This window comes from Sminthopsis crassicaudata, chromosome 2, assembly GCF_048593235.1.
Source record: "Sminthopsis crassicaudata isolate SCR6 chromosome 2, ASM4859323v1, whole genome shotgun sequence".
Classification (NCBI taxonomy): domain Eukaryota; kingdom Metazoa; phylum Chordata; class Mammalia; order Dasyuromorphia; family Dasyuridae; genus Sminthopsis; species Sminthopsis crassicaudata.
In genome coordinates, this window is record NC_133618.1 from 438,820,131 (window position 1) to 438,835,625 (window position 15,495).

The 15,495-nt window shown below is 39.7% G+C and overlaps 1 protein-coding gene across 1 annotated transcript in view; it reads left to right on the plus strand.

The window, feature by feature from the left end:
- Window positions 1-10,881, plus strand: part of ASIP (agouti signaling protein) — a 67,564-nt gene extending 56,683 nt beyond the window's left edge. Inside the window, exons 2-4 of the mRNA XM_074292439.1 lie at window positions 6,323-6,489; window positions 7,694-7,755; window positions 9,851-10,881. Coding sequence (XP_074148540.1) covers window positions 6,333-6,489; window positions 7,694-7,755; window positions 9,851-10,012 — 381 coding nt within the window. The 5' untranslated portion in view covers window positions 6,323-6,332 and the 3' untranslated portion in view covers window positions 10,013-10,881. The remainder of the gene's footprint in view (window positions 1-6,322; window positions 6,490-7,693; window positions 7,756-9,850) is intronic.
- Window positions 10,882-15,495: the final 4,614 nt, after the last annotated feature.

Genomic DNA, 15,495 nt, shown 5'->3' on the forward strand with positions numbered 1-15,495 from the left:
AGAACTTAATACAATACTCCAGCTGGGATTTTACTATTCCCCTTGCTGTAGCTTAGTTTCTTTTTTCAACCTTTGGTGAGGGGGCTGCCAAATGACATTGTTGTGCAGGCAATCCATTAAAATCTCCAGGTCTTTTCAGACTTCTCCCTAGTTGTGTCTCCTTCATTTATATTTAAGAAACTGATTTCTTGAATTCAGGTTTTCCAAGATTATCTCTGATAAATTTTATCTTATTAGAGTCAGTCCAGTTTTTTGATGGGCAAGCTGCTGGTAGATGGATAGAGCACTGCGTCTGGAGTCTGGGGAAGCTGAGTTCAAATACAGTCTTAGACACTTACTAGCTATGTGACCCTGAGCAAGTCATTGATCCCATCTGTCTCAGTTTCTTCCTCTGTAAGATGAATTGGAGAAGAAAATGATAAATCATTCCAGTATCTCTTCCAAGAAAACCCAAATGGGTTCATGAAGAGTCGGACATGACTGAATAACAAAATTTTTTGATCTTTCATATTTTTGTATCTGGCTCTATTCATTACTGGATTAGCTGTCCTTCCCAGGTTTATGGCATCTAATAATGTGATAAGGATGTCATCTATCTCTCCATCTAGGCAGCTGTGGAGACATCTGGGTACCTAATTTTGTCTCTCTACAGAGACAGCTAGCTAATCCGGCAGTTAGGCTGGAGTCAGGAAAAACCTGAGTTCAAATCCAGCCTTAGAATGTCTGTATGAACCAAGTAAAGTCACTTAGCCCTGATATATCTCAGTTTCTTAAACGATAAAGTGGAGATAATAATAGCACTTACCTCCCATGATTGTTACCAAAGATCAAATAAAATAATGCTTATAAAAACACTTGGCATAGTACCTATGCTATCAGTGTTCACTTAACTCTATCAGCTCATACAAAACTTTATGTTTTTCTGAAGTCTGCTTTTTATTATTTCTTATAGTATAATATCATTATATTCATATACCATAATTTGTTCAGTCATTCCCCAATTTGATAGGCATCTTCCTTTGTTTCTAATTTTCTATAACAAAAAGAGCTGCCATAAATAATTTATTTATATAGTTTCTTTTTTCTTTCCTTGTAAATCTCTCCAGGCCTTTCTGAAATCATCCTGTTGGTCATTTCTTACAGAATAATAATATTCCAGAGTATTCATATATCACAATTTATTCAACCATTCTCCAATTGATGGGCATCCATTCATAAATTTAATATCTTAAAGAGCTATCTGCAACCAGAAAGAGGACTGGGAAGACTGATCAAAACATAGTATTTTCATCTTTGTCATTGTTTGCTTGTTTTTTGTTTTCTTTCTCATTTTCTCTTTTCCTTTTTGATCTGATTTTTCTTGTGCAAAATGATAAATTTGAAAACATGTTTAGAAGAACTGCACATGTTTAACCTTTTTTGGATTACTTGCTGTCTAGGAGAGGGAGAAAATTTTGAAGCACAAGGTTTTGCAAGAGTGAATGTTGAAAACTATCTTTGCATGTATTTTGAAAATAGAAAGCTGTTATCAAAAGAAAAAGAGTGAGAATTTTTTTTATTTTTTTGCAAAAAAATAAATTTAATATCTTCCTCAACACTTAGAATACTACTTTGCACACAATAGGTACTTACTATTTGTTACATACAAGTCCACAAGTTATTATATTGAATTATTCTAAGGTCACTACTGTTATATATCAGAGAAATAAGCCAATGAAATAGTCTTCTCCTTCTTCTCCCATATAACTTTCCCAATTCACCATCTTTGTGACTGTGGGCAAATAATTTTACTCCCTAACCCTCACCTCAGCTTCTTCATTTGTAAAATGAGAAGGTTGGATAATGACATATAAGGTCCCCTCTTAGTTATAAATCTATGATGCTCTAACCAGAGCCTACATGCTTATGGAAATTAATAACCAATTGATCCTTCAGCATGTAGTGATTCAAGGGAAATAGATTTTAAGAGATTCTTTAAGATGACCCAAGCTTTGCCTTTCAAGGTATAGAATAATAATAGTTAACAATTATTAGAAGCCTTAAGGTTTATTATATATTATTTGTTCTTCACAACAATCCTAGGAAAGAGATGCTATTATTATCTCCACTTTACAGTTGAAGCAACTGAGGCAAACAAGGATAAGTGACTTGCCCAGAGTCACACAGATAGTAAGTGTCTGAGACTAGATTTGAAAATTCTTCCTGACTAGAAGCTAAGTGTCTAGAGTTGGGAAGTCTCATCTTTCTGAGTTCAAAATCTGGTTTCATATACTTAGTAGCTGTGTGATCCTGGACAAGTCACTTAACCCTGTTTGCCTCAGTTTTCTCATCTCTAAAATGAGCTGGAGAAGGAAATGACCACCCACTCCAGTATCTCCAAAAACTCTGAATGGGATCATGAAGAATCTGATAGGACTGAAACAATGGAACAACTTTCTGACTCCGAGCCTGGTACTCTACTGCACCACCTAATTGTCTATAAGGTGGTTACTATTATTATCCCTATTTTACAGGTAAGGAAAAGTTAAGAAAAAGAAAACACCTTGACCCAGATTGTAAAGTTAGTAAATGCCTAGGCTCCATTTGCTCCATTTACTGAGCCGCTGCCCTGTTGGTATTCAGTTGTGTCCAACTCTTCATGACTATGAAAACCAAAGCGCACCAATACTGGGCATGGGGTTTTCTTGGCAAAGATACTGGAGTGGTCTCTTATTTTCTTTTTTGGTAGATTAAGATGGAGGTAAAGTGACTTGCCCAAGTTCAAACAGCTAGTAAGTATATAACGCTGCATTTGAACTAAGGTTTTCCTAACTCCAGGCCCAAAACTCTAGCTATTGAGCTATTTAGCTGCCTCTTGTTGCCGTAGCTACCCCTGGACTAGACAGGTCACTGGTTCTGACTTCTCAGGTAAGGATTCATTGCCCTAAGAAGCGGTAAGTGAGGGATATTAAGAATTCAAGGTCATTATCAGACATAAAGGTCTTGAGCTGCTTTGACTTAGTGAATTAATTCTTTGCCACACAAAAAGAGGTGCTATAAGCCTTTTTGTAGTGGCAATGAACTAGAAATTGAATGGATGGCCATCATTTGGGGAATGACTGAATAAGTTATGGAATATGAAGGTAATGGAATATTACTGTTCTATAAGAAATGATGAGCAGGTTGATTTCAGAAAAGTCTAGAAAGACTCATATGAACTGATGCTGAATGAAGTGAACAGAACCAGGAGAACATTGTACATAGTAACAATAAAATGCATGATGATCAACAATGAGGTGATTCAAGGTAATTCCAATAGATTTATGAAGGAAAGTGCCATTCACATACAGACAGAGAACTATGGAGACTAAATGTAGATCAAAACATACTATTTTCATCTTTTTGTTGCTTGTTTCCTTCCTTATATTTTCCCCCTTTGATCTGATTTTTTTTTTGCACAGCAGGATGAATATGGAAATATGTTAAGAATTAAACATGTTTAACCTATAATTGGACTGCTTGCTGTCTTGGGGAGGGGAAACAAAGAGAAGAAGAAAATTTTGAAATACAAGATTTTGAAAAAGGGAAGGTTGAGGCAGCTACATAGCACAGTGGATAGAATGTCAGCTCTGAAGTCAGGAGGACCTGAGTTCAAATTTGGCCTCAGACACTTAATGCTTCCTAGTTGTCTAGGTAAGACCCTAGGCAAGTCATTAACCCCAATTGCCTCAGCAAAAAAAAAAAAAAAAAAAAAAAAAAAAAAAAAAATGAAGGTTGAAAACTATCCCAAGAAAGTTTTTACAAAGCTTTGGAAAAATAAAATCCTATTAAAAATTTTAAAGGAATTGCTATAAATATTTTTCTATATGTGGATCTTTTCCTCTTTTTAATGATCTCTTTGGGATATAGATCTAGCAGTGGTATTGCTGGGTGAAAAGGTATGCAGTTTCATTGCCTTTTGGGCATAGTTCCAAATTGCTCTCCAGAATGGTTAGATCAGTTCACAAGGAATGTCTATTCAGAGTTCGGAGGCCCTTAGGGAGCAATTTTTTTCCCAACTATCTCCTGAAATAGAAGAGACCAGAAAGCAGAAAGGACTAGCCCCGAGTGACACAGCAATCAGTTGCAGAGTTGGGACTACTATCCAGGGTATTTTCCTTCTTTCTTCCTCTTTCCCCACCTATTCCATGAGAGCTGGTAGAGAAGAGTTAATGACCCACTAGTGGAACATTGCCAATGATGAAAGGGAATGGTAGAAATAGTAGAAGAGCATGGTGGGGAGGTGGGGGAAGCCCAAAAGACTTCACAGAGAAGTAACAGCTATTTGTCTGTGGCTCAGAGAAGTATTGGTTCCTATGAGGGCTGCATGTCCCCAGCCCTAGGAAGTGAGTCTCTCCATCAAAGCCAAGAGAGGATAGAGGACCTGGGGATGCCAGCCTCAGGCCATGGAGCCAGGTGTGGAACTAGCTGAGCCCACTCCAGTGCTCTTCTTCCTGGGACTGTCATTGATGCTTCACAGCTGGGGTCTCACCCAGGAGCCAGGGGAATCCCTGATTACTGGCAACAGGAGTGGGAGAGGGATGTGGAGAGTCAACAAAAAATGTATCTACCTCTTTACAGCCAAGGGACAAAGTCTAGAAACTGCTTCAAGGATAGAGGCAATCTAGGTCTCTCAACCTTACTTAGAAATCCAGTTTGGTTTCATCCATGAATTCAGGACTAGAGACAATATTCAAATCTTCATGTACTCACATCTATATAGTCTGGTAAACAAAATGTGTATTGTGCCTACAACTTTAGAGCTTAAATGGTCCCGTGGTTTGTTACTAGATAAATTGCTGGGTCTGCTTTGATAGAGGGAATTTCCCAAGACAGAATTATTTGTGCCAACCAGATCACAAATTCACCCTTTCCTCCCTCACCTCTCCACAAAAATCTTCCATGGCTCCCTATTTACTCCCAGGTAGTAAAACTCAAAGTCCTTGGCTCTTTTCAACAATGAGGTGATTCCGGCCAATTTCAATAGACTTATAATGGAGAGAGCCATCTTCATCCAGAGAGAGAATTATGGGGACTGAATGTGGATCACAACATAGTATTTTCACCTTTGTTGCTGTGGTTTGCTTGTTTGCTTTTTTCTTTCTCTTTTTGATCCGATTTTTCTTCTTCAGAATAATAAATGTGTAAACATGTTTGGAAGAATTGCACAGGTTTAACCTTTTTTGGATTACTTGCTCATTTATCCTGTCTGTCAAGACAGTTTTCCAGGAATGTGGCCATTAAGCATGCCAAAACTTCTTAGAGTCACAAGTGAGAAATAGATAAAAGGTGGACCCCAAAGGTGGATGAGGAGCCCTGAAAAAGGCTTGGCAAGCCCTCACACCAGATGTGCTAGTCCTTTAAACACCCCCTACTCCTGGACATACAACACTAAGTGCTTAAGGTGATGGAATCCATTGTTTTACACACACATTCAAATCCCATCTTCATCATGTTTCTTTAACTATATTCTACAGTTCAAGCAAATTATACTGACTAATCTGAGGTCCTGAAAACATTTTGCACTCTCCAAACTCTGTTCTTTTGCTCACTTTTTCCTGTGCCTAGTAAATCCTACCTCTTTCTCTGGGATTGTTGCATTCTTACCCATCTTTTAATGGGTATTAAATACCAAATTCTCTAGAAAGCCTTCTTTGAAACAGTCTCCCTTTACACTGTCCATATCTTGTATTTTCATAATTATCTGCAAGTTGCCTCCTCCACTAGAATGTGAATTCCTTGAGAGTAGAAAATTAGGCTTTTTCCTTTCCTTAAATCCCCAGAGCTAAGGACAATGGCTGGCACATAGTATCAATCAATCAATAAACATTTATTGTGCGTATGAGAGCAAGCAATTCATCAATGATTAATGCTCGGTGACTGACTGACTGTCCTCACACCTTCCTCAGTGGTTTATTTATTTTGGTTCTTTTTAATGCACATATTGTGTGATAGCTGTGGGTACCATATCTCCTTTCTAGAATAAATGCTCCCTACAGGAGGTATTTAATAAATGTTCATTATATTTGTTGCTCTGACACAGCCAGGCTATAGCAGTAAATGCTGCTAAGTAGAGGCCATCCTTCTGTTTTCCTCCAGTCCTCCCAGAGTCTTCTCATCTTCCCACAATTTTTGTTTTTTTTCCTTTCCTCCCACTGCACTTGTCTCCCTTCCCCTGCTTTAGGGCTAGACTACTCTGTGGCTCATGGGGTCACCATCCAGGGCAGATCTCCCCCACTCCCCCTCCTTCCCAGCCCTCTCACATCCCAATTTCATATTGACTCTGGTTTTCTGTTCTGCTTAGAAATTCCAGGATGACAGCTAAGCATCTGTTCCTTCCTTTCCTTCTGGCCTGCCTGTGGTTCCTGGCTGCCTACTGCCACCTGGCTGAAGAAGAGAAATGGAGTAAGGATAGGGTTCTGGGAAGAAACTCCATGAACCTGCCTGACTTTCCTTCTGTGTCCATCGTGGGTGAGTAGCCTGGCCAGCCACCATCTCTGACATAGTGTACAGGGCGGGCCTATGATCTCCATCCTGCTTCCTTAGTCTAGAGGACTTGGGCTTCATTTCCCCTTTCTGGGAGATTCCCGGCGGTCTCCCTCAAATGCAGCTACCTCTCTCAAGTAATAGCTATTCTTGATAGTGGTGCTCACTCCCCATTTAGTCTATAGATTGGGAACCACAAGAACTGGGTTCCAATACCTGAAAAAATCACTTCTGAAACCCACTCTCAGCATTTCAGATTTCTTCTTTATTAGGGGCACCTTTCCAGCCTTTTCTTCAGCCACTTACCAGCCTGAAGTCCCTTATCGAGTCACAGAGCCATAGTAATCAAATCTGGAGAAAAGTCAGATGAATGTAACTCCTTTCTATAACCAATGTTCAGTATATGAGAGCTGGGCTTTGATGAGACTTTTGATTCTACCTGGAAAAACAGGGTCTAGACCAATGAGATTTCAGTGCATCTAATATAAATTAAATGTGAAATTCTTCTAAACATATTTCCACATTTATCATTCTGCACAAAAAAAGTCAGATCAAAAGGGGGGAAAATGACAAAGAAAAAAGCAAGCAAGCAACAAAGATGAGGGAGAAGAGAGGTAGAAAGCGATTTTATTTCAATACAATTGGCTTGGCTTCCTTTGCAAATCTTTTTTTTTCCCATGGGTTGAAAAACATTATGCTGGAAAGGGTTTATAGGCTTCACCCAAGATTCCCAAAGGGACCCATGGCAAAAAAAAGTTAAGAGCCTGTCTAGATAGTGCTGGAGATTGAGGGATTAGGAAAGGTGGTCTCCAAGACTAGTTTTGAGGTTTCCACAAACCTCTTGGTCTTAACTGTTCCCAGAATCCAAAGAAAGGGGGCAATTGAAGAAACTCCCTTTGACCCCGAGATGCTAGGAGGAGAATGCCAAAAGTGAACAAGAATCAAATTTCTTCTCAGTCTAGCCCCTAAGACTTCCTCTATTCTCAGGCTTTCTTTTCTTTGTGAGGCACTTACCTCAATCCCTGTCTTTGCTCTTTTGGCTCCTTTGGCATTGAAATGGTGAGGCAAAAAGTCTCTCCACCTCTGCCTCCGGGAGACCCCCTTCCCAGAGGCTTCCCTCTTCCCAATTCAGCCTATCCCTGGCCCTGCCAGTCAGACATATCTTCTCTTCATTTTGTTTTCTTTGAAGCATTGAACAAAAAAGCCAAGAAGAACATCAGGAAAGAGATAGAAATCAAGAAATCCTTTGAGGTAGGTGAGACTTCAGCAGAGATAAAAGAGGGATGGGAGGGGGAGAGGTAAGAGTCCATCCCTGTTTCAAAATAACATGATGGACTGATTGTGTATGTGTTTATATTATAACGACATGATGAACTGACTTGTGTGTATATGTATATAGTCTGTACCTTCCCCCCATATTGTCTGGTAAAGTATGGGGCGGGGAAGGTTGGGTGGGAATATTAATAACCAACCTATTTTTTCAGGTAAAAACAACTGAGACTTGGAAAGATTGACTTGCTTACAATTATAATGCCGTTAAGTGAGACTCCTACCCAATTTTTATAATTTACTCTATCCAGAATTCTTTCTGTGATAACAGCTCTCCACTCCCTCAGGAAAGATATCATTGCTTTATTGGTGGAAAGGATATTAGAAATTGAGAGAATTGATTATCTTATATTAATAATCAACTACTGAATTAGGACCCTAAGATTTCTGAATCTATATAGTTCTAATTATATCAGAGACATAAAGCAGATCCTGACAGAAGAAAGTAAAGATTTACAGCACAAAGATATGCCTGTGGGATTTATATTCCATGGATAACTAAAGATGAAAATCAGTCATATCTAATTTACCCAAAAAATCACAAACAAGGACGCTGGGATTTACAACACAATTAAAGTAGCCATGCTGGACCTAAAATAGAAAAGGAATTTAAAAGCTCTTATGACAGGGGTGGTCACCTTATCTGAACCCTTCACTTTACATATGGGGAAATTAAGGCCTAGAGAACTTATATAGCTTGCCCAAGGTCACACAGCTAATGAATAATACAGGCAGGATGAAAACCTTTGTCCTTTGTCCTTTGTCCTTTGTCATCAAGTCCAGGATTCCTCCTATTATTAATGACTTCTTTAGACCACTGCTACTGAGGAGAACATATCCAAGACCTCAGAGATCCAGGACACCAAGGCACACCAAAATATCTTCTTGTCCCCAAAATATCTCCTTTTCTTAATAGATCTCTTGGTCCATCATGAATCATTCCCTTGGAAGAAGACTTTGAGATTCCTATTAAAACCTAAAGGTAGTGTAACAGTGTAAATTGCCTCAGGCTTTGATTAAAAAATTAATTAATTAATTAATTAATTAATAAAAACCTGGGTTCTGCTCCCCTCTTGTGTGAGTTCCATTTTGGGGGCCTCAGTTTCCAAATCTCTAATACAAGAGGTTACTTTCAGAATTGATGGCCTATGATTCTTCCCAACTCCCCCCCCAATTTTAAAAAATATTTTAATTTAAAGTTTTGAGTTATAAATTCTACATCTCCCTTCTTCCCTCCCTGAAAGAATAAGCAATCAGATATAGATTATACAAGTGCAATTATATAAAGCTTTTACATATTAGTTATTTGGTAAGACTTGAAAAGAAATAAAAGAAAAAATAGCATGTTTCAGTCTGTATTCAATCAAAGAACTGTATCTGTTCTTTCTCTGAAGAAAACATGCCTCATCATTGTTTTTGGGATTGCCTTGGATAACTATATTCCTGAAAATAGTTAAATCATTCACAATTCTTCCTTGAATGATTTTACTATTATTAAGTTCTCCTGGTTCTGTTCTCTTCACTATGCATCAGTTTTTTTTCTGAAATCATCCTACTTGTCATTGCTTACAGCACAATAACATTCTATTACAATTATACAGATGTTCCTGACTATTGTTTTTTAGCTGTTTGGCCTTGAGCAATTACCTGACCTGTCTGTTCAAGAATGGGTGTAATAATTTTTCAAAATACCTCCTTCATTTAGACATTGTAAGGGAAGCACTCTAAATCTTAAAGTCCCTCTATAGAAATATGAGTAATAATAATAATAATAATAATATGCAATAAATAAATAAACAAACAAATAGATAATAGATAAAAGCAAAGACCTAGGCTGCTACCTGGGAAAAACCACCATTGGGGCCAGGCTGAGTCAGAGATGTTGGGGTACAGAGGGTGGATGGTGGGAGTAAATGGTGGGGAGGATATCTACGAGGGAACTAAGAGTAGGTAAGCCCAAGGCTTACTGTGGTAGAGAAGGGGAGACTGAAGTCATTGGTTACCTCCTTTTTCTCAGAAAAAAGCTGTGGTGAAGAAGGCCTCATCTGCATCCAATTGTGCGGCCACAGGGGCCTTCTGCCAGCCCCAGACAATTTCCTGCTGCAACCCGTGTGACTCGTGCCAATGCAGGTTCTTCAGGAGTGCCTGTTCCTGCCGCTCATTCATGGGGAAATGCTGAACTCTGAGTGCTCCAGGAGGGGGGAGACTGGAGCCCCCTCATCCCTCACCTCCAAAGCCTTGCTCAAGTAGGATTACTTAGTGCCAGAAACCCAAATATGCCTCCCTCTGCTCATTTCTAAGTGGCTTTCCCGGGACATAGCGCTGGCTATGTCCCCTCTGGGGCCCTCGAATTCAAACAGAGAAGTCCCCAAGATGGCAGGGAAATTAGAGGTAATCCTGCCTCAGAATGTAACAGAAGAGATGTCTGATTTCAGGCCAGATGTCTGTGCCCTGCATTCCCTTCACCCCATTCCCCTCCTCCCAAATTCTTGTTATTTAGAATTGGGCATTTTATCACTCACACAGATAGCTTCAAGAGCTACTGGCCATGAGACATTCCTGCTTTACTCTTATTTTATTCGCTTACTGAGAAATCCTGAACAGCTCCCTACTGGCCACAGGCCGAGGTCCAAACTCCTCAGGCTTTCTTAGCAGTTCTTATCCCACCTGTCCTCCAGCTTGTAGACATCTAAAACTCCCAATATTTTCCCAGTCCTCCAGTCAAACTATACTACCCAATTTCCTACTCACCCTATATTTTCTTAGACCCCATCTCTCCTTCTCTATAAAGCCTCTTCCTCCTTCCAGTCCCATCTGAGGTGCCATCCCTTCCAGGAAACCTTTCTTCATTTCCTTCAAAAATACCCTCCCAAGCTGGAACTGGTCTATTGTCCCCAGAAATGTATTTCTCCTTTAGCCTGGATCATATCTTGTTCTGTCTTGTTCTATGTGTATAATATCATTTATGCTCTCAGAATTACATTTTATTCACATACATTTTCCATAATTCCCAACATATAACATCCCTTCAATAAATGTTATATTGAATCAACAATGTAATGAATGACTCTCTAATTGTAGAGTTTAGAGACATCCACTGGAATTCAAAATCAATGGCACTCTGATATTCCCTATCTTTAAAATAAAAGCATGGAGGAGCAGCAGCTAGGTGGTACAGTGGTTAGAGCAAAAGTCAGGAGGACCCAAATTCAAATCTGACCTGACATTTATCACTTCCTAGCTGTGTGGCCCTGGGCAAGTCATTTAACCCCAACTGCCTCAGCAAAAAATAAATAAATAAAAGCATAGTGGGAAGAGATAATTTCTTAAGGGTCTTCCCAGCTCTGGTACTTTATGATTCCATGAAATTTGCAGTCAGGTCAGGAAAGCAGCTAGGGCAGCCAGTTATGGTAAAATTCCCACAACACTGCCCAAAGAGAAATTTTTCAGCTATTCAAGCAGCTCACAAGTGCAACAGACTGACTCATAAGGTAGCGAGTTCATCGATGAAGACTGGATGATCATGTTAGGAATGCTTACATGGGATTTCTGATGAGGACAAAGCATTGGATCTAGGGATAGATCTGGATTCAAATTCTGACTTTGCCATTTAAAAACTACAATCACCACATGCAGTGGGAAAAAAATTCCAGCTATAGATTAGAATAACTGAGTTTAAACCCCAGTTCTGCCACAAAAACCTATATAACTATAGGCCATCTTTTTGTCTTCATTTTCCCTCTCTGTAGGAAGTTGGATTATATATTTTTAAATCCCATTCTAGCTCAAAACCTTTGAACTATGAACTGAATATGTCAGTTCCCTTTCATTTCTGGCAGTTTTATGAATTGTCTGTATTCAAGCCATCACATCATCAGTTTCCCTGTCCACCTTTCTACTGTTGCCTTTCTTTCTTCAAATCCCTCCAGACTCATAGCTTATCAATGACAACATAGCTGCCACCTACAATGAATAAATGGGGGGGGGGAGTGAGACCCCAGCCGAAATAAAGTAATAGTCACACTGCCTTCTCTGCATTACTCAGGAAACATTTGGAGAACAATTTGCAGTTGTGGGCGCACAGTTTTTAAAAGATCATTGATAAATGAGTATCTAGAAGTAGGTGAGCAAGATGACAGGCAGTTCAAGTCCATGTCATCTGAGGATCTATGGAAGGAACTAATGTTTGATCTGAATTAAAGGGTTGGGTTCATCTTCAAGTATCAGGAGGGCTGTTGCATAGAAAACGGATTAGATTTGTTTTGATTCCAATAGGCAGAATTAGGATTAATATATAAAAGTTATAGGGAAGCAAATTTAGATTATTGTAACAAGAAAATTTCTTAATTAGTTATTAAAAAGTGGAAGAAACTAAGTCAAAAGGCAATGGGTTCCACCCTTATGGGAGATCTTCAAACAATATGGATGACCATGTGATCTGTGATAACAGAAATTCTTTCAAATATTGGTTGGACTGCATGTCAGTAGTTTTTAATTTTCTTTGCAGGGTTTCATATTTTAGTTTATATGTTTAAATATGAAGCCTAGACTGCTCTGAGAAGAGGCTATAAATCTCAGCAAACAGCTAAAGGACACAAAAAAACAAGCTCCTAGAATTTAAAGCTCCTGGATCAGATGGCTGATGAGGTTCCTTCCAAATCTAAAATCCAGTGATTCAGAGGGGGAAAAAAAAAAAAAAAGATTGAGAGCTGAACTGGGGAGAAATGAAGAACCCTAAATTAGAATGCCCACTCTCCCAGTAACTTTCACACACTGCAAACCTGGTCAAGTCCCTTTCTCCTCCATCCCACCCCAGATCATTCTCTTCTTTTATAAACAATAAAAAGTATCTGCCTTACATTTTCCAGATGCAAGATATACTGTCCTCACAGTAGAAAGACAAGACAAAGGCCAGAACTTCCTGTGGTGTTCTAATTTAGACTGCTAGCCCGCAGGGTTGGAACTGTGTGTTCTGGGGACCATTACTGAGGAAATGTCATTAGGAGTGAGAATATTAATGCTATAGCTACTTACTCTGCTTCCTAAAAGGAAGGAAGGGTACTGAGACTTTGGAAGCCGCAAATTCAAACCCAATTCCCTGTTCCTAAGTGTTGTCCACTAGTGAAGAACATAACGCCCACTGATTGGAAACCTAGATAAGAGGTGCCTCCTTCAAATGCTTCCTTTACTTTAGCAAACCTATTTGTTTCAGTCTACTTCAGACTGAGTTGGTAACCTGTCTCAGTTTCCTCAGTCTGTAAAATGGGGTAACACCTGGAGCATCTCCTTCTCAGGGTTGATGTGAAACTCAAAAGAATTTTCTGAGAGGGAAAAAAAATCAATTCCCCCCTCTATGTAATTCTCAAGGTCAGTTCGAGGCACATAAAAGCCCTGACTTAAGGGTTAGGAACTCTGAGCCCAGGACCCTGTTCAGCACATAATAAATAGCAGTAAACTGACTGCAGAGGGCACTGGGGAATGGCAAGTGCAAGCCACTTGCCTGAGCCTCAGATTATCATAGCCATCACAGCCTCACACAAAATGGAGATAACAGCCACATAGGGTTGTTGTGGAAAGGCTTGTCCTATATTACCATGTAATTACTTTATTCAGAGAAGACCTGTGGGGAGAGCTGGGAAATATGACAACAAATGTGATTATCTGCCTAATTCAACCCTGCAATGCCACGGAAGAATCAGGGTCAAGACCTTCAGATTCTAGCCAGAACAGGTAAAAGCACGAGTAGAAAACATAAGCAAAATGGACAGAGTACTAAATTTGGATGTTGGATAATCTAAGTCTGAAAACTGCTTCTTGTTGCTTTTGGGTCAGTGGTTCTCAAAGGGGGCCTTTAAGAATTGTAAGGAAGTTAGATTTGCAAATCCCATGCACATATGAAAATTGTCTGAATCTCCCATTCTTCATGGCAAAAAATAAGACATTGTTGGAAGCTTATGAACCACTGCTTTAGGCCAATGTAAGGGTAACATGGAGCTGGCATATTACTTGTTTCTTCTGTTAAAAAACAAACAAACAAAAAAAGGGAGAAAGGGCAATGGAAGGAAAAACATTGGATTAAATGACCCCTCTTGTAGTGTTCTCTGGTTCAGTTTTCTTGGGTCTCTGGAAGCAGCCTTCATTTCAGTTCAGTAATCACAAAGACAGCCAGTTGTTAAAAGTCCAAGTCCTGGCTCCTTGCCTGATGCTAGGCAGCTTTCTGGAGAACCTTTTAGTCTGGCCTTGGTCTTGGGGGGAGTGCAGGAGGCCAGGCCAGCCACCAATGACTGAAGGTGAAATGAATATCTCCTTGGCTCCGTGAGCTTCTAGTGTACTTGTCCTCTGTGGCTCTCAGTCCCTGCTTATATGTTCCCCACTGAGTATAAACCAATCATTATATCACTAGGAAACCATTATTTCTTATAAGATTAAATCAATCATATTGAACCATATTGAATTAGATAACCATTGTCTCATCAATTCCATTTAGTATCTTGCAAGCATCCTCGTTTCAAGTTCAGAGATCTGGCCCATAACACCCTCTAGTTTCTCTCTCACCTCCAGATCTGTTCTAAGGGCAGCTACATTAGATGACCTCTAAAGTTTGTTTCTGTTTAAAATCCAGTGATATTGCAACATTGGAGAAATGACAATTGCTTTTCAAAATCCTCTCCCTGGGATAAGCAAACCTATAAGCAGGTGCCTGTACACCTAGAATCCCCCAAATCTTAGCCTAAATGCTAAAGGAAGATGAGTGGGAGGGGCTGGGCCACCCAGCAGGTTGGCATTGCAGTGAGGTTGGCACTGCCTACCTAAAGACTAAGCTTGCTCACTTTATACCTCAAGCCAATAAAAAATTCCCAAGAACCTTGAGGCATCTGGGCTTTGGGCCTAGCTGTGGGGCCACACATGGACAATGTTTTCACTGGCAATGCCACAACACTGATACTACCCACAGGATTCCCATCATTCAGGTTGGCAAAGGGTAGGCATAATTTACAGCTTAGACCTTCTCAATGCAAAGAGACTGGGACCCTATGGGATGGTGAGGGCAAAATTCTTTGGTTACCTTACTTGATTTGGCAACATTACCTTCCCCCAACAATTAACAACAGACATATGGTACAATTCTCTCCTTTTGGATAGCTCTCACAAAACAGAGCTGGGACCAGAGAGCTGGGAGGGAGATATAAAGGTTAATTTTAGGAATTTAGTATCAAAGATTTAGAGTTAAAATGAACTTTAAAGAGTATCTAATAATTCTCTAGAACAGGATAAAATGAGGTACAAGTAATAAGATGGCAAACTAAAGCCCAAGAAGATGGCACCTGGAGCTGATCAGAAGTGAGTCCATGGACATCACTTAAATGGACAATGGGCTGCCTGCACTTAAGGTATGTATGTGGGCCAAGATGATGTCCGCTGGCTCTGAGCAATATGAAGAGCTGTCTGGTGAAAGGAGGGTTTGACTCTGCCTCCAGGGCAGAACAGGAGCCACTGGTGGGCGGAAAGTACAAGAAACAACTCAACTTGCAATAAAAGAAAAATCTGCTAATGATAGGAGCTGGGTAAAAGTGGAATGAATAGGTTATTTGCAAGGTGGAATGTTTTCTGCTGTTAGGAAAAAATCTTCAAATTGGAGCTGGATAATCGTCTGCAACATGT